General features: G+C 41.3%; 1 protein-coding gene across 1 annotated transcript; it reads right to left on the bottom strand.

Moving 5' to 3' along the window:
• Positions 1–156: 156 nt before the first annotated feature.
• Positions 157–22,694, bottom strand: LOC129774564 (uncharacterized). Its single transcript, XM_055778328.1, has 4 exons — positions 22,449–22,694; positions 1,990–2,080; positions 1,708–1,932; positions 157–1,649 (listed from the first exon to the last, which is right to left on the bottom strand). The coding sequence occupies exons 2-4, from the start codon at positions 2,059–2,061 to the stop codon at positions 621–623; spliced, it is 1,326 nt and encodes a 441-aa protein (XP_055634303.1). The 5' UTR covers positions 2,062–2,080; positions 22,449–22,694; the 3' UTR covers positions 157–620.
• Between the last annotated feature and the right edge of the window lie 514 nt (positions 22,695–23,208).

The following is a 23,208-nucleotide window of genomic DNA, read 5'->3' as shown; positions in this document are numbered from 1 at the left end:
GTAAAGATTTTTTTATATAAAAAAAATTGTGTACCTTTCACCTATCCCGAGGTACAACTGGTTTTGTGATTCCGGATTCTTAAAATTTAACTAGCTTTAACAACGGGCAAATACCATCATATTGTAATCCGTGGAATGTCTCATTATTTTCACCAGTGGAAACACATTTCATTTTCCGTACGGGGCGTTTAGTTATGTTAACCATATTCCGGTTTATTTTAGATCTAAAAAGTGTATGAGTAATTTAATTTGAAACGCGCGTTGGGCCCTTTTCTAAACCCACGCGAAAACAAACAAAATTATAAAACAATCCTCTTATTATTTCATCTCAATCCATTTCTGTGCAGACCAGCTTTCCAACAGAAAATAAAAAAAATAAATATTATATCTTAGGGGCAAATAAATCAACCATACGATGAGGGAATGGGAGGGTTCAATACGATAAGTACCCATATTCGATAGAAACTTTTAAGTTGGACCACGGGAAGCGACATAATTTGAACCTAAAACATAGCTTCGATTTTTGAAACCGAAGGTCGAGGAGAGAAGAAAATGTTACTAACGACTAGAAACCTAAAACAGTATGTGTAGGTGTATATTCCATTCCGTCCCGCGTCCGCTCACATTTGGTCCTTTCCGCTGTGCGGATGGGAGGCCACGTGATGATGGGCGCCGGACTCGCCCAGATGCTCACTGTGGTGGTTATCGTAGGTTAGAATCGCCCCGGCATGGTTCGGCTTGAGTTCGTGCGAGTGGATGTTGATCTTTTGCTTGATCTCATGCCCGTTGTCCATCCGGGATAGTTCCTCGTCGTCCGACGCGATGATCAGCGCTCCGTGGGGACCCCGCTGGAGGTGATGATGCTGATCGAGTTTTTCCCCAGCCGCGTGATGATGGGACGATGGCGGTGACGATGACGCTTGATGTTGGTGGTGGTTATGGTTATTGTGATGTGGTGGAGGATGTGGATGCGGTGACTGTGTGACGATCACGAACTGATGCTTCAGCAGTCGCTCGTGATCCTCCTGCTCGGGGGTTTTTGGTTTGTGGTGGTGTGGTGCGCTGATCTGGTCACTGCCTTCCGCCTCAAGTTCGTTCCGAAGTCGTTCGAAGTCCAGCATGTTGCTCTCGGACTTGAGCGTTTCCATCAACTCGTCCCAGTTGCGATCGCTGGAGCCCTTGATAAGCTTGATCATTTCGATCAGCTGCTCGCGATCCGTTTTGGAGTTTGTCGTCTCAACGCTTTTGAGTAGAGTTGCGATTTTCTGGTGGAGCAGCTTTTTCACGTTCTCCGTGTGACTGTGGTGCTCGTAGTGATTCAGCTGATGTTGCTGGAGATACGTAGTGCCGTGGGTTCCACTCTGGTGCGAATGAACCGGCGAGTGGTGGATCACTTCCGTATCGTTCTCGTTGTAGGGAACCACTTCCAGCAGTTCGGGAATGTCGTTTTGTATGAGCGATGACGTCGTTGATGGCACCTGGGTCACATGATTATGCTCGTGGTGATGATGGTGGTACTTTTTGTGCGTTTGCTTCTCACAGGAAGTGCACGAGCAGTTTTTAATGATCTGTACCTGCTTCACGAGTACCGTCGGCTTGGCTTCCTCGTCCCCGTTGTTGTTGGAGTTTTCCGAGCAGTCTAGCGTGACCTGAAAGTGAGAAATGTGATACGCCGAGAAACGATGGGTATAAAGCAGCATCGCTTACGTGGTGCCACGATGTCTCCGACGGTTGACAACTATCACAGTACGGTCCGATGACTTCGCCTGGGTCCGACGGTTCGGTGTGTGGAATCGAATAGCTGAAGCAAGCGCCCACACAAACGTTATTATCGATCGTCACTTGCTTGCAGCCGGGGTAACTAATCACCTGACTTATGTTGCGCGTCGAACACCACGAGTGCTTGTCCGGATAGAGCACAATGTTGTGGACCTGAAATGTAGATTGTAAAAGTGTTCACAGGTTACGAAGAAGACAGATTCTACTAACTTTATGCTCACGATTCCCAAGCGTCGCCTCGACCATCGCAAGGATGGTCACAAAAAGGGACCAACTCTTCATTGGGGCTGTCGAATGTCACCTATAAGTAAAAATAACATTAAGATCGGATCAACATACGGCAATGATACAAGTCGCCGGAGGAACAAACGCGGCAAGAATGAATTTCTGAAAACAATCTGAAAGAGAGCATGCACTCGGATCAGGTTTCCTCGCGTAAACAATCGTTAAAGTCTTCTCCCGGCAACGAGCTTTTGTTTGTTTACGCGCCGAGTTCGCATTTTGTATGCGCTGAACCAAACTCGTTCGCTGGTCCCACTTTGTCTCGTGTGTTCTGATGGTGGAAGGGGATCCCTCATGAAAAACGCCACAAAATATCAATAAGAAGTCGTTTCTTCGATAAAAGATATTTAGTTAATGAGTAATCGAACAACCGCTTTGGAACCTTAGAGCACATGTATGAAATATGGTTTCAATCTAGATTTCAATTACAGTAATAGTTTAGAACATTTGACCTTATGAAGAGTAGTTAAGGTGGCCGTACACTGTTTGCCCGGCGGTCAAATATTTGATATATTTTGACAGATAAAGTTTGATTTGATATTTGTACAAACACTATTTTGTTTGCCACTCTTAAATATTCAACAGTGTTAAACAATGTCAAACACCGAACATGGATAAAATCGACTAAAATATTCAAGGTAACCTAACCATGTACCGACAGGTTCGAAGAACAGACTAAAAAAGTATTCGAGGCATCCAAAAATTGAATATTTGCTTGTTGTGTTTTGTGTAGCATATATTTGATCAGTACACGTCGACCAAATTTTATCTGTCAAAAAGAGTCAAATATTTGGCTTCGGTCAAACAGTGTATGAGCACCCTTACCAGTGCCATAAATTATCAAAATTTATTCACGTTAGCAGGCATTGACTTTTTCCCAGTGTCTGATGAATTCTCTTCTGTTGAAACACAAAATCATATCTCTCATAATGAGTTTAGCGTGAGAGGGTATTCCAATCAATGTCAATGACGCGTGAGCGTTGTTTACTATACTGGATGAATTTCGGTAAACCTGCATTCGCGCACCTTCATTACTGTCAATAGTTTGAAGTGATTATCACGGAAGTCGAATTGAACTTCATCGCTCGCAGTGATTTTTTTCAACAAAAACAAATTCTAGATTAATTCCGGAAAAAATGGAAGGACCAGAACCAGGAATAGTCAAAAGATTTTACAGGCAATTGCGTTGTCTTTCAACCAACGAGACGGAGTTAGCGGTATCTGTTAATTAGGAGGAGGCAGCGATTATCAGGCGAGGATTTATTGAGAACGGCATTACATCGCATCACAAAAATGAAACGAAATGAAATATTAATAATCTTCATGACTTAATTCTTTCTATGATAGATTGAGCAGTAGAACCAATACGACTTGATTGCGATTGTCTGCAAACGAAAATTATTTCACCGAAAAAGCTACTGCTCTCGATGCCTAATAATAGGAATAAGACAATGAAAAGAAATCACAATACCATAGCTATTTATTAAAAATAAAGCAACTTCATGATTTCATGTGTATTTTACCTCAAAATATCATGAAATCGTGAGTATTTTCAACATGTTTTTTCGTTTCTTCCCCATAAATTTCATATTCAAAGTAATCAATGACGATATTTTTTTTGTTTACTCATTCACATATACTTCATCTACCATTCCACCCTGTTATGTGTCCCACTGATATTCATTAATCATTTTCGGTTAGACAGTTGAACTTCCTGCCAGAAGCTTATTGTCTTTCTTTGTTAGTTACAAGCCGTTTGAAGTTTATGAGTACATACAACAAACGGCCCTTTTCAGGGTTACTATTTAGAGTTTCAAAAGAGTTAAACTAACAGATTTCTTAACAATGAAAAGAATTGCATTTAAAATAACCAAGTGTTCTGAACCATCACAGTCCTACGTCAAAATTCCATCCGTGCCCCCTAGGCTCAGACCCTTCCACTTTTTTTTAATTGATTGAAGTCTAGGTGTATAGCATGATAGTTGAAGACTAGAACTTATAATGAATATAGATAAAGTAACCATAGGTCAATGTAGGCGCAACGTAGTCTAGTCGCATATGAATATTATGCGAATGCTGGAAACATGTTAATTTCTTTAATCTTAATTTAAAAGCGATAAAAACCGAGTTTTTTGAATATGTCATGTAAACAGATCTGACGATTTCAAGGAAAAATATAAAAATTATAGGAAGTTGTGTCCAAGATACGACCGCATTGTTGATGTAGAACTACGCTGTTATTTTATATAAGTCGCTTGTTTATACCTTCGGATATTATTCTATAATACTGTGAAATTTTAGAAACAACTGCTTAGTAGAATAATCACTGAAATGAATAAAAAATGAAACAATTAAAAAATTGTAGAATCAGTTGACGATAATTGATTGATGATTCATTCTTGCCCTCGGAAAACAATACACTAGCTGATCGTATGTCGCAATTTAATTGCATTACTTTCTCATGCTCGAGAGAAGCGCAGCTGTCACCCTTAGTGGAGGAAGTTTTGCTTCTGGTAAGCGAAACCTAATCACATACAAAATTCCAGAACGACATTTACTTTCTTGGTAACTAAACAAGCGAAATAAACTCTTTTTGTTAATATCAACAACCTTGAAAACAGTAGCATTGCTTCATTATAATCAAGATTAGCGCAAATGCAATCCTAGTTGAAGGCAGATTTGCGACTGGCACGTGAATCCAAATAACTTATAACATTCCAGTAAGATATAACTAAAAAAAACTTAGTATTCACCAAATAATTTTTTGGCGCACAACCTTAACGCCTGCTTCGCCATAACGTCAGTTTAATGCATTGATGCATTCTCAAAGGCACCAACCAAGCCCTTATGATGACGTAAAACAAACAATGTTAACTGCTTGGAAAAAGATTGAATGCCCAATGCCACACAGCTTGTACTCTGCTGGAACATCCATCGATGCGAATTTGTCCAATTTATGACGCGGAAAGAAAAACACACGATACGAATATCGCGAAACACGAACAGAAAAACCAAACGACGATATCCAAGTTGGATTACCACTGGATTAGCAATCTTAGATCGAAGCGCAGCGAAAGCAAAGTGAACTGGATCGCTCAACAGTCCGATGCCGAATGAAAGTTTGTCTCAGCGAGATCCACTGTTTATACTCTAGGCAAGTATTTCCCTTCATTGTTCTACTTTTCCTTTGTTCACGAAGACTTTAAATTCTACGATTTCCTCTTCGTTGGTCGTCGATAAGTTGCTCGTTATTGACATCTCTGTTCGGGAAGGCACACAAATGGATAGAACAAATGTATGAGAAAATGGAAACGCTTAAAGTTTTCATGAATTTTAACCATTTACAAACCAGGGGATTCTAATGTGTAGCATATTAAACAAATCTTAGGGAATTTCCGATTCGTTTAGTATGTAAATCGCCAAAAACCGTTTGCGGCAAAAATAGTTATTAACGTTAACTTTATTTCATAAAAACGTGACCTGTTTTCTGATTTGGCACCCTTAATGAAAGACGTAGTTCTACGCCAATAAAAATATAGCGCCTTTGGTCTCTAAATCATGTAAACTATAAAAAACAGATACAATCAATAATTATGAAAACAAAATCCAAATCTTTTGTAAGTGTAATATTTTTTCAAAAAAGATTGGCTAAGGGGCGTTAGTTTTCTACGTCGATTATCTGAATTAGTCCAGTAATTCAAAAGTTATGAATTTTAAAAAAAATCGTTTTTGAAAAAAGGGGGGAATTATTTTTCGGACCGCCATAACATGGAAATGGGCTTCCTAATGAAAAAATAAAAGAATACGAGTCTGATTTTCTGTCAGAAGGAACAACCCTACTCAATTTTCACGAAATCTGAGAACCACTTCATCGGTTTGGCATGAGATGGTTGAGGAAGGAGGTGTTCTGGTTGCCACCAGACCTCAGTTGGATGTTACGGCTTCGGCAGCTTTCGCAACATTAGTTAGTGTGACTGATTGCTATCGAGTCAAATTGGAAAATCTAATTTAACTCGATTCTTTATTGATTTAGGTCGTAAAACTAGAGCTGCACTGCCGTTCTACGTATAGTTGTCCCATGTTCCAAAATCAGTAACTGTGAAAGATGCAATCAAAGTTTTGTATCATCTTTGTCTACTAGAAGTTTTAAGCATTTGAGTTTAGTAATACAGTGGGGTTTTTTTTGTGAGCAGTTACGTTTGCTTTAAAAAAAGGACAAAAATTGTCGATTTTTCATGGGTTTACCTTGAACACGCACTAACGAAACTACCCATGCAGCATCAATCAATCATAGTAACCCATGAGCCAGCAGAAAAAAAATGACAGCTCTATCAGTAGAACTCTAACTGTGATGGCGAAAACAGTGAAGCTACTCCGTTCAGAAGCAGTCTTCCGAAAAACACTTACACATGTCCACGCGATGTGAAAATTCCATGTTTTTGTTTGAATTCGAACATGATTCTCGCTAGTGTTGAGTGTCTATCCCCAACACGAACAATGATACACAAACATAAACATGTGAAAACAAACACGATGTTTATAATTCAAGAACATCATGTACAAACATATCACCCGATGTCGCAGTATTCATTGCTTTCGTTTCGTTTCTTTTCATACACGGAAAGAAATTATTCATCCCAAAATATTTCTTCGTAGAATACGTAGAATAATTGCACGAACTTTTTTTCGACTCGAGGAATCCAGGATAGAATGATCACTAGTCGGCGCAATCATCAGCTCGTGTAGAGTTGTCATGAGCGGTACAACCTTTGGCTCTTGTTGAATCATCAGTGGACTGCACAACCTTCGGCCCGTGTATCTGTAAAGAGCAAGCAAACCATTTGTCATGACAATGTCATGCGAAAATGCGAAAACAGAATAGAAACTGAGAGAGGTTGGCGTCGACACCATGCCTCATACCGTATGAGTCATACCGTATGAGCGCCAACCTCTCTCAGTTTCTATTCTGTTTTCGCATTTTCGCATGACATTGTCATGACAAATGGTTTGCTTGGTAAAGAGTGTGTGTATGTATTGCCGCGACTAAGTAAAAGTTTATAGATCGTTCATGCACATTTTGCAAGTCTGATTAAATAATCCTTGGTTTCGTTCAAAGAAAACATTCTCTGAATAGAAAGAAGCTTTCTATTTTTTTTACGTGCATGTTGGCAATTAAAGTCTGGGGAGCCGACTGCATAGCGGGCGACGTCGTACAAATGCTGACCAAAAAAATAAATACCCAAAAATTAGTTTTAGATGCAACCTTCAGCGGCACACAGCAGAACCAGTAGAGAAATTTCAGCGGCTAAAACACACCATTAATTTCTCGATGTTATCACAAACTGAATGAAGGAAAAAACTAAAAGCTACACTTACACTGCACTACATATGCTATGTGTGCATGCGATTGCATCATCCTTTCTTCTCCGCTCGTTTTATAGCTCGGGTCGCGATCGTCGCGAACAAGCAGTATTGGCCATTTGTATTCAAAGATCCAGCCAAAATTGTTGCTCCCGTGGTCGAGTGGTTAGCGTCACGCCTAACATGTCACTGCTGAATAATTCAATTTTAGTACTTGTTCAAATAGCTAATAATAGCGAATGTTACATGAATTGCACTAAATAATGATATCAAATGTGAAAAACTCTCATATCAATAGATGTTTATTTTATTTGCCCAATATTTTTGATGAAGCATCCATTGTCATGAAAGGAAAGCCTTTTTTCCATGTCAACATATCAACACACCACGCGTTGAGTGGTGGTGGTGTGGTGTCCGATTCGCTTCTTCTACTCTACGCACTGCCGGTGCTTGGGGTGAAAATGCAAGAGAAACTGTACACCATGTTCGAACATCATGTGAAACATTGGGATTAAACATCGTATGTTCAAACATACCACGAATACAAACATGTAACATTTTCTAACATAGGTACGAAAAAATCATGTTTGTACTCAAACACAAAACTGTGAACAGCAGCGTGGACATGTTTATTCCGGACGCAGTATTTTTTGTGAAACATGGAAGACTGTTCAGAAGTGTGCGCGTTCAAAGAACAGTACCCCGCCGCGTCGAAAATGGACATCGTGCGGCACTTTGTGGACGCCGGATACGCCCGTTCCGGCATCTACAACATCTTGGCACTATTGGACAACAATCAGAGTGCCAAGATGTTGTAGAATCAATTTAATACTTAATATTGACTAACAATCTGGCTGAATATATTAAAACGGAAAATTTTATGAAGAAATATGTACTGTTTCAACTAATATGTTTCATTGAGGTTAGTATAAACAGCCTACAAAATGATCACAGCGAAAGATGGAAGGATATGTAATCCTTTGCGTTTGCTATCCTAGACCAGCTTGTGGGCGCCTAGGAATACCTACGCGGGCAACCGGTAGACCGCGGACTACCGTTTGGCCATCCCTGTTTTAGACCATAGAGAGAGTGCTGTTCATACAATAAGATACATTACGAGCCTTTGGCAGATGAACAGACAGTTCACGAAGAGTACTGAGAAAGACATGTCTTGTGGGTCATAAAATCGAAGGGGACAATGTCATTCTTGGAGACTAAACTTGTATTTTCATCTATGTAATCATTAGAAAAAATTGTTTTTGATAAATAACACCCAAATTATATCGAATGATAATTGCAACAATAATTGTTCTCTAGGGTTTACACCCCCCCAGTCCCATGCCAATAAACCAAACCAGAAAAGTCGCCCGTAATGCAAAACATGAGTTGCGAAACTGTGAGACCGCAAAAGAGACCGCCACCGCGGGACTACGCGCTAGGGATCGAAGGGGGGGGGGTTATCAGGGAACAACCTTCCCCTTGCAGCGAGCGACTGTTGTTGCTGTTGTTGTTGTTGTAACTAAGTGCCTAGTTAATAATTGCATGTGCACACAGGTCAGTTCGTTAAGAGGTTTCATGGGATCAGCGGCGCGACGCGACGCGGAGAGGTCTGAGCCGGGTGTACCTATAGAAATATGCGCACATGCGAGCATTTGCGGAAAAGGGTCGCACTGAAGGTAAATAAGAGGCATGAAAAAAGGCCCCGGACAGCCAGCAATTTAGAGTGAGCGTGGAATGTGGAAAAGCTGTTTGCACTTCTCGTCTAATTACAATATGCAAACTCAAACAGTTAATAAATGTTTTGCGAATGCGTCGTTTGCGGCTCGGAGCTAAATCCGATTGGTTGCAGGGGATTTGATCGATTGACGTATCAAAGAATCATCACGAAACGCTTTGATAGGCACTGCGCAGTGCTCTCCAGCAGGTCATTTTTTATTTCGTTGCAAATCTCGAAGAACCCGTAGATATCTGATAGCGCAGATGCATCGCGCGCACACACAGCGCACTTGCTACTTCCCTCTCCGTTGTCTGTAGCTGTTAATCAACTAGTTTTACATACAAAGGTGTTGTGGTCGGTGCTAGTGATGTCCGATTTTTGAAATTGATCGTTCTTTCGTTTCCAGCTGTTTGTTATTCGATACGATCAATCGGCCCAAAATAATCGATTAATCGATTAATCGCCATACTAAGAGATATAATTAGTTAGACTTCTACAGTGGTAGACATTCGTTCAGCCGCATCCTATTTTTCCTCAATATTTTTAAAAATAAGTCGATTCTTTGTACAGTTTTGCTCATAAAAGGCGATTATTGTTGATTTTCATCGAATTCGTTCAAAAAAAAAGTATGAATTCGCTTTTTGTTTTCTAAGTAATTCAAATATGTGGAATCAGGGTGGACATTCGTTTAGCCCCATCCTAAAATTTCAATAAAAGAAAATTTGTGAGGCAAATTTCGAGTCCAATCGGTAACTAATATTTATTATGTCCACCTCCATTTCGGATCACTTTGAAAACTCGATTTGGCATCGAGTCAGTCGGTGTTGCCATATTGATTATAGCCCAACATTCCTTAATTACTGCCTTGAGACTGGAAATGTTGTCAAATTGTCATCCGTTTGCATAGACTATCTCGGCCAAGATTTTCCATAGGTTCTCTATGGGATTGCAATCGACTGTCAGCAGGTCATTCAAGACGCGGAATGTCCTTCTCGGCAAACCATGCCTTCGATTGCTTGGAAACGTGGATCTATCCATAATTCTACTGAATAAACGACATCCTCGGTAGCGTTATTCTCAATATGGCCAATCAAAACGTCCTCCAGTATTTGAAGATACTTTTCGGAGTTCATTCGGGTGAAAATGAAACAAACGAGAAGCTTGCTGTGATAGGAAACGGCTCCCCACACTTCAAACTTCCGCCCCCAAAATTTCGCTTCGATCTCACGGCAATTCTCCATTCTAGTTTCCATTTCACGTATTTCCGGGCGAAAATGAGATGGTTCGCTTATGGGTGGCGGTCGGTTTCGGCTTCCCTTGAGGTTTCTTCCACATGATGTTTGGTGACTCATTCAAGATGCGCGCAATATGCCTCTTCGTTACTGGAACAACCGATTCTGCCTTAATGTACGAGCAGGACATCGTTTCCTGGTTGCTTCGTGCCTTATTCGACCTTTAAGACGCAAAGTAACTTTGGTGTTCCCATTTGTTGGTCGTTATATCCCATATATCTGGCACTATTTAAAGAAATTCCGTACCACTTTCTCAGATGGACCAATTTTTGTTACTATCGAGCGATTAGAAAACTTTTGTTCACTGAATATCTTTATAATTTTCCGCCCCTCTTCCGTCAATAGAATACCTTTCGCGATTACTTTAAATTCTACGTAAATCACTAATCTGACCAACTTCTTACGTTGCACATCTAATATGTCTCTTGTAAATTGTACATTCCCAAGTATTTTTTTCAAAAAACACAGATCAAGGCTTGCTGATTATGCGAAAACTCGATTTTTATGCCCTGCGGCTAAACGTATGTCTCGGGAAAAAACGACGTTTGAATGTTTATATCCACCGATGCCGCCTTGTGTGTCTGTGATTGTGACGCACGTCCTTTCAATAAAAGTGACTTAAATATACTATCACTACAGCAAATAAGTATCCCGATAAAAAGAAGTTTTTTTTTTTCGAGTGCGGCTAGATATTTTATTATAGAAAAGTTATAAATATTTTATTGAAAACTGATAGGGTTGAAATCGGTCGATAGTTGCTAGAATTCGTGCAATCACCGGATTTGAAAATTGGCAAAATTCTAGCAATCCAGCAAACAGTTTGGGTATCTTCCTGTACACAGCAATATGTTGAACATTTCCGAAAAAATTCAACTGCGTTCGTTTTTATGACATTCACTGCAATACCATTATGAGTCAGACCAGTTTGAGCGTCCTAAAGTAAAATTCAGTGTTTTCCACATTCAGTGATTTCCACATTGTGATTCGTTGTTAAAAATATTCTCTTTTAGACTGTCTTTTCTCTACTTGAACTTTTTTTGAAATAAAGTTCAGCATTTCTTGTAGATGTTAATCATTAGGCCGGATTCCAACCTTTTTCAGATATTATTATTATTATTATTATTGAACATTTATATTTTGTAACTTAAGACTTCTGTCCTTTAATGTTACATTGTTAAACTGAAGTAGAACAAGCGCTGCACAAAAACAAAACAAAATAATCAAACTATTTGAACAACTATCAATAACTCCTAATCGAGGGGCTCAGAAGGCAAGGGGTGTAAGTGACTTGATCGATTTCTCTTCGTCAACTTTTTCTTTGATTATTAACTTAACTGCAAAAACGTTCCAAGTTTGCTATAGAACCTGATAGATGAGGTTCTGACCTACCTTCCACATTGTCAAATACAGCTGGGAATGAGTTTGCAGCTAAGTTATGACCAAAAGAGAGAGTCGATGTAGAGAAATCAATCAAATCACTTACACCCCTTTCATTCTAAGCCCCTCAATTAAAATGTACAACTCTATACAACCTCTGTTAAATGCTGTGTAATGTAGATTCGATTAGATAGATTTATGGGTAAAGAATTCCAATGAGCTACACCTCGCACGAAAAATGAATTCCCATACATAGACGTACGATGCCTTGGCAAAATATATTTTATGGCCCGATTACTTTGTGTGGTTTGTAATTTTCTACACAGATACTCTGGTTTTTTTGTTTTCGAAATTCTATGTCAAATTAAGCAACAACGAAGCTTACTAAAATTAATTAATGGACATCCTATGAGGACATGTTGCAAGTGAGAAACATGGGACAATCTATTCAGGTTAAACACATACCGCACACAGGAATTTGGAGCAACCTTGAGCTTATTGAAGGTTGCTACAGATACATCATCAAAAGTTGAAAAGTTTTAATTTGGTATCAGTTGCTAAAAATGATGATGTCATATAGAGAGATCGTGAGACATTGTGATGACACATATCTATCTCATCCAAGGTTCGATTGAATGCGAATACCAAGGCCTGAATAGAGCCCTGAGGAACCCCAGATGATACTGGAAGAAATTGAGATAAAATTTCATCGTTGAAAACAGCCTGTGTTCGCACGTTGAAATAAGATTCTACCAAATTTGTAGCATGGTTGGAGAACCCAAATGTAGATCTGAGCTTCTGGCATAAAATTTTATGTGACACTGTATCAAACGCTTTTGAATAACAGAATAAGAATGACAGGACGACCCCTGTCGAGCACTAGTCCTATATCGTCAACAATTTTAAGCATAGTTGTTTTTGTACCATGCTTCATGCGATAACCAGATTGAAACTGGTTTAACTTTTTTTTTCTGGTTAGATACTCACAAATATTTCTTTTAACAATGTTCTCAAAAACTTTTGATAAAGCGCAAAGGATGCTGATAGGTCGTAAATTTTCAATAGATTTTTTCTTAATGGGTGTAATTTTAGATTTCTTCCACGCATCCGGGAAAACGCTTGTTGTTACAATTGTGTTAAATAAGTGAGTTATAGGTTCGGCCAAAAGCGGACAAATAGCTTTTATGAATCTCATTGGTAACATGTCAAGTCCGAGAGCGTTAGAACTTATGGAGTGCAAAGCTTTGATTGAATCCTGTCGAAGTAAAATGCGTCATTGTACCATTCGTTTGATCTTGAGAAGTCATTAGTATGAACATGATTTTTAAGGGAAATAAGGGAATTGATTTCGTCACCAGAAAAAATATTTGAAGTTTAAAATGTTGATCGACCAATTCCTAGTGTTTTTCAATCCATCTACAGCTCCTTAAAGGGTGTGTCACATCAAATTGCATCACGGAAAAAACGCTGTAGAAATTTAATTTTTAAGGAATTATATCTTCAGCTTTCGCTTATAATCAGATAAGAGTGTATAGATCACGTTGGCCATGCTTCACTGTCAATTTTTCGTAAATTTGGAAAAATGTCGTCGAACGAAAAAGATCTTGCGCACTCATTTCGAGAATCCGGAGTTGTCACATCGGGACATCGGTAAGATGCTGGGAATCGTCCAATCAACGGTCAGCAGAGTACTAAAACGATACTTCGAGAACCTAACCATCGACCGGAAGGTGAAGAACGGCAAAAATGGATGCTCCGTCAGTGAAAAAGATCACAAGCGCGTAGTTAAGCTGTTTAGACGTGATCCGAGAAGTTCGGTCCGGGATGTCGCCAATAAGCTGAATTTGTCAAGTTCATTCGTCCAGCGGACCAAGCAGCGGGAGGGCCTGCGTACATACAAGGTTCAGAAGGCTCCTAACCGCGACGAAAGGCAAAACATGGTGGGGAAGACGCGAGCCCGGAAACTGTACACCGAAATGCTGACGAAGCCGCATTGCCTGGTAATGGACGACGAAACCTACGTCAAAGCGGACTTTCGTCAGCTGCCGGGCCTGTTGTTTTTCTCCGCAGAGGACAAATTCAGCGTTCCGGAGGAGATTCGCAAGCAGAAACTATCCAAGTTTGCCAAAAAGTACATGGTGTGGCAAGCGATCTGCTCTTGCGGAAAGCGGAGCGCCCCCTTCGTGATGACCGGCACGGTAAACGGGCAGGTTTACCTTAAGGAGTGCCTACAGAAGCGCTTACTACCACTATTGAAGCAGCACGAGGGTCCTACCATCTTCTGGCCGTATCTCACTTCGTGCCACTATTCAAAGGACGTGTTGGAGTGGTACGAAGCCAAAGGGGTCACCTTCGTGCCAAAGGAAATGAACCCGCCCAACGCGCCGGAGCTTCGCCCAATAGAGAAATATTGGGCGATTATGAAGCAGGCCCTCCGGAAGAACCCAAAAGTTGTCAAATCGGAGGCGGACTTCAAGAGAAAATAAATTTCTGTTCAAAAAAAAAACTACAACCTGGCGTTGTACACCTTATGGACGGGGTAAAGAGGAAGGTGCGAGCATACGGGCTTGGGCTCGAAGGATGAATAAAAAGAAAATGCCAAAAGTTGTTTAATAGTTTTTATTTTACTGTCTAAAATTTTCAAAAGGATCGGTCTACTGGGCGAATTTCTACAGTTTTTTTTCCGTGATGCAATTTGATGTGACACACCCTTCAATCGCAGTAAGCCGAGCAGCAAAATAAATTTGTTTAGCTTTACGATTGAGCCGAATTAGCCAATTTACCTTATTACTGATTCTTTTAAATGCAAGGTGATTATTTAAATTTTTGCTGGTTTTCCATTTCTTGTATAATAAATCCCGACTAACGATAGCTCTACATATGCTTGAATTAAACCAAGGATTACCCCTTCTGTAACAAGAAATAGTACGAATTGGAACAAACGCATCATGTAGATAGCCCAGAATATTGTTGAAAAAATCCAACTGTAAATTAGAATCATCAATTTGATAAAAGGGGATCCAATCAACTGAATTGAACGCCTCCACCAATGAATCAAATTGTATGATATTGTAATCTCGATACTCGATACAACAATTTCCAGAGATCATACGACATCCAAGGACAAGCGTTTCCTTTGGTTAGTATCGAATTGTTAACTGCAAGTCTCCAGTCCGTTTGAAATTCAGTTCAGTTCTAACAAAAAACAGGAAGTGGGTTATATCTATGGTATAACCGCAAGGGTGACGTAGGACTATCGTTGATTTAGAGATCATTTGTTTGAAGTTGAATCTAAAATCCATTCTGAATGAATGAATAAATGAATATTTGGGGGACTTCGAAAACGAGAACGTTACGTTGGAAGCTCAAGGTTTTATGCATCCAATATTGGATACAAAAAACCTTGTTCTGAAGAATAATCTTCAGAAGCCTTCCTGCTAACTGCACTTGATTGACAAATCACAAAACCAAATGTATGTGGTCGCAGTATTATATGGATATAAAACATTAAAATAAACTCGCATGAATGTATTTTTCAATTACCAGGGGAACTGGCAGATTATTTTTCAGCAACGATTAGATCTTTCCGGAATTTTCTCGATGCTGAATAGCATCCAAATAAAAATACTCTTTTCAGTTTGGCCTGCAAAAAACTTTTCTGACCTCTAATCCATCAAATTTGGAGCCCTGAAAAGGGCCGTTGATTATATGCTAAGCTAATATAGCACGCTCTCCTTGGATTCGACGGGCCAGCTGAATGTCCTTGGGCTTGATGTGACGCGTTTTGCGTGGGTTGCACACAAATTGGTATCTTCGAATAGGCCTCCTGCAGCTTCATAACCGCGGAACTTTGGAAGCGCAAGTCGGTTTCGAAGTCCTGAGCAATTCCACGAACCAAATGTTGCAAAGGTAGCTTGCGGATCAGCAATTCGGTCAACTTCTGATAGCGACGAATTGCACGCAAAGTTCCCGGTCGATAGCGATGTGGCTTCTTCACACTTCATGCGGCTGGTGCGCTTATCCGAACTGCTTTCGTGGTGCCTTACCACCGAAAGACTAACGAGCTGTCTGCTTGGTCCCAAACAAACGAGTCCTCACGGTGCGAGAGTAGAGTAAGAAATGAACGAAAGCAAAGGTAGCACCACATTATAAACCATAAAAGTATAGAATGTAAACCCCACCCTCTTTATTATATAAGCTTACTGTATACTTACTTCGATGTTATTCGTTTCTCTCCCAGGGTAAGCAACGAATATAATAAGGGTGGGGTTTAAATTCAATACTTTTATGTTTTATAAAATGACGCTTCATTTGCTTTCGTTCATTTCTTACTCTACTCTCGCACCGTGAGGACTCGTTTCATCGGGACTATATAAGCAGACAGCTCGTTAATCTTTCGGTGGTAAGGCACCACGAAAGCAGCTTGGATAAGCGCACCAGCCGCAGGAAGCGTGAATAAGCCACATCGCTATCGACCGGGAACTTTGCGTGAAATTCGTCGCTATCAGAAGTCGACCGAATTGCTGATCCGCAAGCTACCTTTGCAGCATTTGATTCGTGGAATTACTCAGGTCTTCAAAACCAACTTGCGTTTCCAAAGTTCCGCGGTTATGACGCTGCAGGAGGCCTATTCGAAGATACCAATTTGTGTGCTATCCATGCAAAACGCGTCACATCATGCCCAAGGACATCCAGCTGGCCCATCGTACCCGAGGAGAGCGTGCTAAATTAGCTTAGCATATAATCAACGGTCCTTTTCAGGGCTCCAAATTTGATGGTTTAGAGTTCGGAAAAGTTTTTTACAGGCCGAGCTGAAAGGAGCATTTAGCGAAAATCGTGTCGATGATAATTCGATATAGACCAAATATGGATTTCATAATGAAGAATATGAAATATATGACATGATGTAGTGAATATATCCCCATATCGAAGAAATCATTTTGATGAAACTGCATTATTTATTTATTTATTTATTTATTATTGCTATATTCATCTAACTGGATTGTCTTAATGAATAATATCACAGTACGTCATGGAAGTATTCAGATCTAGCCACACTTCTCGAAAAACAGTTGGAACGCTCGCCAAATTCGAATAAATCCTCAACATGAGTAAAAGAGCGAATCATCGATGATATGGGCTCATTATATCCAAAAGCTGTGCGATGAAATCTAGGTTGGAGCAGAGCGGAGTTTCGTAGAGCTCGAGAAGGAACTCGCAAATCGAGTAGCGACAGCAGTCGGGGGCAGTCGACTTCATTGTTAAGCAGCTTCGCCATGAATGTTACCTGCTGAATCTTCCTACGTCTGGCCAAGGTGTCAAGACTTATTAATTTGCAGCGATCACGATATGGTGGTAAGTTTACAGGGTCTTGCCACGGCAAATCTCTTAGGGCGACACGAATAAAGCGTTTTTGAACCCTCTCGATTCTCAAGCTCCAGTTCAGTTGGTGCGGCATCCAAATTAGAGATGCATTCTCCAGGATAGGACGGATCAATGAACAGTACAGCGATTTTAGGCAATAAGGGTCTTTCAAATCTTTGGCTATTTTGGTTATAAAACCTAATTGTCGGTTGGCTTTAGCAATAATGGCATTTCGATGACTAGCGAATGAAAGCTTTTTATCTAATAAGACGCCTAAATCACTTATTTGTTCAACTCTATTGAGCACAATATCTCCAATGCGGTAGTCGAAAATTACGGGCTGTGAAATTCGATGAAACGTTATGATGGAACACTTCGGAATACTGACAATCAACTTGTTCCTTCGGCTCCAGTCGACGAACACAATCAGCAAATGTTGTAGGCGATTACAGTCTTCGATGCTCTTCACCGCACAGTACAATTTTAGATCATCAGCGTAGATTAGTTTACAGCCATCGCCAAGTAAAAGCGCCACATCATTGAAGAAGATCGTGAAAAGCAGAGGTCCCAAGTTGCTACCTTGAGGTACTCCACTCAAGTTTTCAAACGGATCTGAAGTACATGTCCCAAATTTGACACGGAGAACTCTACCGCGCAGATACGAGCTGAGCCATTCAACTAGTCTATTGGAGACACCAAGCTGGCTTAGTTTACGCAATAATATTCGGTGGTCAATTTTATCGAACGCAGCTTTCAGATCGGTATACACTACGTCTACTTGAGCTCTAGCTTCCAGTTGTACAAAGCAATTAAACGAGAAATTCAGCAAATTAGTTGTAACCGAACGACCTGGCATGAACCCATGCTGGTCAGGAGAAATATAGCATTTCGCTCCAGTGAGTATGCTTTGGCTAACTATTATTTCGAACAATTTCGATGCAGCTGACAGACTCGTGATTCCACGGTAATTCCGAACATTTCGTCTATCTCCACTTTTGAACACGGGAAACAGGAGTGAATGTTTCCAAATTTCAGGAAATTTACGCTGTTCAAATGAGCGATTGAATATCGTGCTTAATGGATATGCTAGAGAGGCAGCACACCGGCGAAACACAACGGCGGGAATACCATCGGGTCCAGGCGAGAAGGTGTTCTTCAGTTTGTTAGTAGCAGCAAGAACCATAGACTGAGTGATTTCGAACATGTCTAAATCCACTATATCAGTAGGCACATCTCCGATTTCTCGTTCTACTTCTTCATCGGAAGCAGCTGATTCTGCAAAGACGGATGCAAACAATTCAGCGAATTGCTTGCAGCTTTCAGATACAGAGGCAGATTGTTCGTTGTCAAGAAATGTATGCGCCGGAATGACTGATTTTTTCCTTTTCGAATTGACAAAATTCCAAAACGCATTAGGGTTGCGTCTTAGGTTGGATTGAACTCTCAACACATATGCTTTGTACAATCTAGCATTCAACTTACGATAAGCATTACTGGAAGATCGAAACGCACTCACTGATTCCATTGTGCGATGATGCCGAAGTCGGCGCTGACAGGCAATACGCGTTCGTTTTAGTCTTCGCAAATCAGCACTGCTCCAAGCGGGTGAGACGGGACGCTGACTAATGGGTACATTCAATGTTAGCCACTGACAAATGTATGAGCAAAACTTCTCGGCTATATTATCTACGCGATCAGAATTCAGGACTAGATTCCAGTCTGTGTTTGAGAGATAATCGGATAGTTCATCGAAATCTAGTTTCTTGTAGTTGAGAGGCCGTGGTACATTTCTGTCGATGTTCGTAGGAGCGTTGTCGGACGGGAAAGGGAGTGAAACCGATATCACTAACGGGGGGTGATGAGAATCAACGCGAAGCAACGGGGCAGAAGATTCGTTAATCATAATAGAATCGTATGCTGTATTGGTGAACACCAAGTCGAGTATTCTACCGAGATGGTTTTGTATGAGGTTTTGCTGGCGTAGATTCAAAAAATCCATACCATCAATAAGCGATAAGCTAGCAGGAGTATATACGCTGGTGCTACAGCAAGCGACCTCATTGTCATTTCTCACCCAGGATAAACGTGGTTGATTGTAATCACCACAAACTAATACAACTTCGTTAGGTGATACCTTGTCGCAAATTTCGCGAACTGAAGCAACATGTTGATCAAAGGCTGCAACATCACGGCTACGGTTCGGCGGGATATAAACGGCACACATCGAAATTTTCGTTCCCCGGATTGATGCCGCAACACACACCTGTTCAATTGCTGAGCCACTAAGCGTCACTATGAAATAGCTGACATGTTTTGCTGCGATTGCGGTAAGCACTCCACCGAAGCTAGATTTGGAACTGTTGCAAAGATTACGATCGCACCGGTAAACATTGAATTCAGGCCCAAACAGTTGCTCGGAATTGATGCTGTCATTCAAGCCGGTTTCCGTTAAAACGATGATATCAAAGCCGCAGTCGCATGATGCCAAAAACAGATCGTCAATTTTAGTCCTCAAACCACGAGCATTCTGGTAATATATCCAGACATCCATTGAGTGAGAGACGTTTTGCTGTAACACAGAACATTTCAGTGCCGTGCTGTTTACCATAAAGGAAGAATACTCGCCTTTGGCAGAAACCCTAGGGTTTCTGCCATCCAAATCCAATCGCGTTGAAGAAACATTACTAAAGGCAGTAACCCAAGGGTTTCCGCCGTCCTCAATTAAAAGCGTTGTAGTTTCATTTAAACCGCATAAAATTATTTGTGTACGAATGCCGCAATCGATAGTGTTCTCTAATTTGCGCTGGTTAATTTCCTCGGAGGACTCGATTCCTCCTTTGAGCATCAACAATCTCTTTCTGGCAAAACGAAGTGGTATGAATCACATTTTTCGAAAGATAAAATGAAGATGTTTTCTGCTAATTTCCTTCAACCTCCAAACATCTCTTTCTCCCGTTTGTCGTTATTGCGTTCGCTAATCCTTTTTCACATTGTTGAGTAAACATCGTTTGCCAGTGCGCGTAGAGCGGGAATTCCTTAAGATTCATTGCACCTCTAATAAATTGCCGAAAGCCGTGGTCTTCCTTTGATCCCACTTGATTGAAAAATCCAAAACGAAATGTATTTGGTCGCAGCATTATATGAGTAGGAAGCAAATAATCGCTCGAAAATTACATGATTTTCGCGATGTGAAACATTTTCCGTTTTTCATGTTATGCATCCAATATTGGATACGAAACTTTTCTACTGATGGGGAAAAATAATATTGAGAAGCTTTCCTGTTAATTGAGATTGATTGAAAAATCACAAAACCAAATGTATTTGGTTGCAGTGTTGTATGGATAGAAAACATTAAAATGAACTCTTTCGCATGAATGTTTTTTTCAATTCCCAGGGGAACTGGTAATTCCCAGGGGAACTGGTAGATTATTTTTCAGCAACGATGATAGCAACGAGGGTTCCGCGCGTGTATGTGTGTGTGGCGACTGCTCCGATGTTTCAAGCGGAACCGTGGCATCACTCTCCTCCTGATGGATTCCCTTCTGGCCTTAGGTGCACAAACAGGCTCTTGGTGACACCGTTCATCAGCGCTTTCATGATAAACGAAATTAGATTCACAACAACAGCGACAACATGCTCCAATCGCTGTTCAATCATAACTGAGTGGATTTACGAGCGGCGCTCGCTTATATACCGATTGGTGATTTCAATAGCCTATTTTTGAAAGCAATTTTAAGACTATTGAAACAAGTTTTTGGATGAAAAAGTAACAAGTATATGACGCGTAGACATTTTATCTTTCGAATGAAGTGTTTGTCATACCATTTCGTTCAGTTGTTTAAGAGCTATTAACGCTCAAAATCTCGGTCTCCGGCGTAACGCTTTCGTTTTCGAAACTTCAATTTTACACCCCGGTATAGAAATGAAAGACGTAGTCCTACGTCAAAACGGTTTCTTCTAGGTCACTCAATTCAAAAGCAATTGTTCTCACAGCCCTACGTCAAGTTTCCGTCCGTGCCTCTGGGCACAGACCCTTTTACTTTTTTTTTCTATGAATCTGGGTCTAGTGATCGACGTATTTTTTTCGTTCGCTTCGATTATCGATTGCACGTTTGATTAATAGACGATTTTATTGTCTACTATTCGATTATTCGATTAATCGATTAATCGAACGATCAACGGACATCACTAGTTGGTGCAGTTCAAAGAAGTAGCAAACCCCGAACAAGACGAAAGGAGCTAGATTGCAAATCTGCGGTGGAGCGAACTGCCGTCTCCCTTCCGCCCCTTTACCACCCAACAACAACAACTCTATAGACGCGCAGAACTGGCAGACACAGAAATCTCACATATAGGAAAATATAGGAGGTTCATTATATGCAAAATTAAATTTTTAACACCGCTCTTGGTCGCGCGCGCTGTCTCTTAGAGCGATCCCGGCCAGTGCGAGGAACTGCAGGGTAGCAACAGCGGCGGCAGCAGCAGCAACAGGGTGGGCGTGTATAGAAGAGTGTACAAGAGACACGAAGAGAACAGCGGTCAGGAAAAAAAAACACAAAATCTGCTGAGGAAAGGCTTCAGAAAAAATGCCGCGACACACAACAAGCGGAGAGCGAAGAATCGAAAAGCGATATCACTACCACCTCTCGCCGTTGCGCCATCACTTCCCTTCCCCACCGGTGGTGTCCACTAGGCGCTGACCCGTTCCCATGCAAAAAGCTGTACTCTCGTACGACCACTCGTTGACCAGTGTTTCCTCATGTCTTCCCGCGCGCGCCCACTCGACAACTACTACTGCTGCTGCTGCTGCTGCTGGTGCTGGAGGCTGACGCGACGAAGCCGATGCCTATTTTAGGAAATTATTCCTTACTTAGAAACCCCGCTTCGGCTCGCTAATGACTCGAAATGGCGATATCCCAGCGGTTTTATCCTTTCGAAACTGGCTCCGAGCTAACCTGATTAATCAGCTCAGCATCCCCCCAACCAAAGCACTGCTCTAAAACCGCACAGCTGTGTCGTCATCCGATCGGCGATCGCATCCAAAAAAAACTCAGAAAAAAAACACTTCCGCACACACACATATGCTCGCGCCTGAGATGGGATCTTCGTTCGTTATCTCGAAACGATCGATGTTTTCCAAAAACCGCAACTGTTGACATCATGTGCTCACACTCCCCTCGCAAATCTCTTCCTCACACACAACCACCACCACCAGCGCACCATGTTCTTCCTGGCGCCTTTGACATCTCTCGGGTAATCAATGTTTGCGCACTCACTTAGCCCACTTTCCAACGCGTGACACACCAATCAACACCTGTGCGGATTCACCGGTGGGATGCTGCTCCTGCTACTCCGTTGTCCTTTTGTTCGAAGAAGATGATGATAAACAGTGTTCCTCCGATCCGATATTCGAATTCGCTCCGAACCGCGAGACGTCGAAATAGCTCTGAACGCGCAACAGATTACAAATTCGCACTTTACTTCTCCACCGCGCACTTCACAATGGGAGCCAATTTGGATCGGCAGGAGCAGCAGCAGAATCACGGACGAACGAAACGCGACTTCTCTCGCCAAGAGAGATCCGACGCTCTCCGACGCTTTGCCGGAGTCGCAATCACCTGTGTTACCTTTGTTGTGTGTTTCTCTCACATGTTCTAAGCATCCCGCGCGAACGACGATCAGCTCCGAGGCGGGAGGGCGTTTCAAAATCACGGATTTCCTCTCTTATTCGCTCTTCATATGGGCCACAATCCTGGTGGAGCCGCTCCGATCACTCCACGCGATAGGGGTTGAAACTGAAGGGTATATGTGGAACCGATGGCACTGTTGGGTAACTTGCGGGGTGTAATTCTTGTTTATCCTGGTTTCTGAGTGAAATCATTAGAATCTGCCAAGAAGTGAACGTAAACCCGGTTCTAGTGATCCCGGATTCTGGATAGTCCCAACCACTGCATTTTGAGGGACGACGAGACATTCGTCAAAGAAGACTCCAGAACACTGCAGGGATCCAGTTTCACGGGGAGATTACATCTAGGG

This window comes from Toxorhynchites rutilus, chromosome 1, assembly GCF_029784135.1.
Source record: "Toxorhynchites rutilus septentrionalis strain SRP chromosome 1, ASM2978413v1, whole genome shotgun sequence".
NCBI classification, from domain to species: domain Eukaryota; kingdom Metazoa; phylum Arthropoda; class Insecta; order Diptera; family Culicidae; genus Toxorhynchites; species Toxorhynchites rutilus.
Note: the sequence above shows the minus strand (reverse complement) of the source record. Positions and strands in the feature narration are given on the sequence as shown.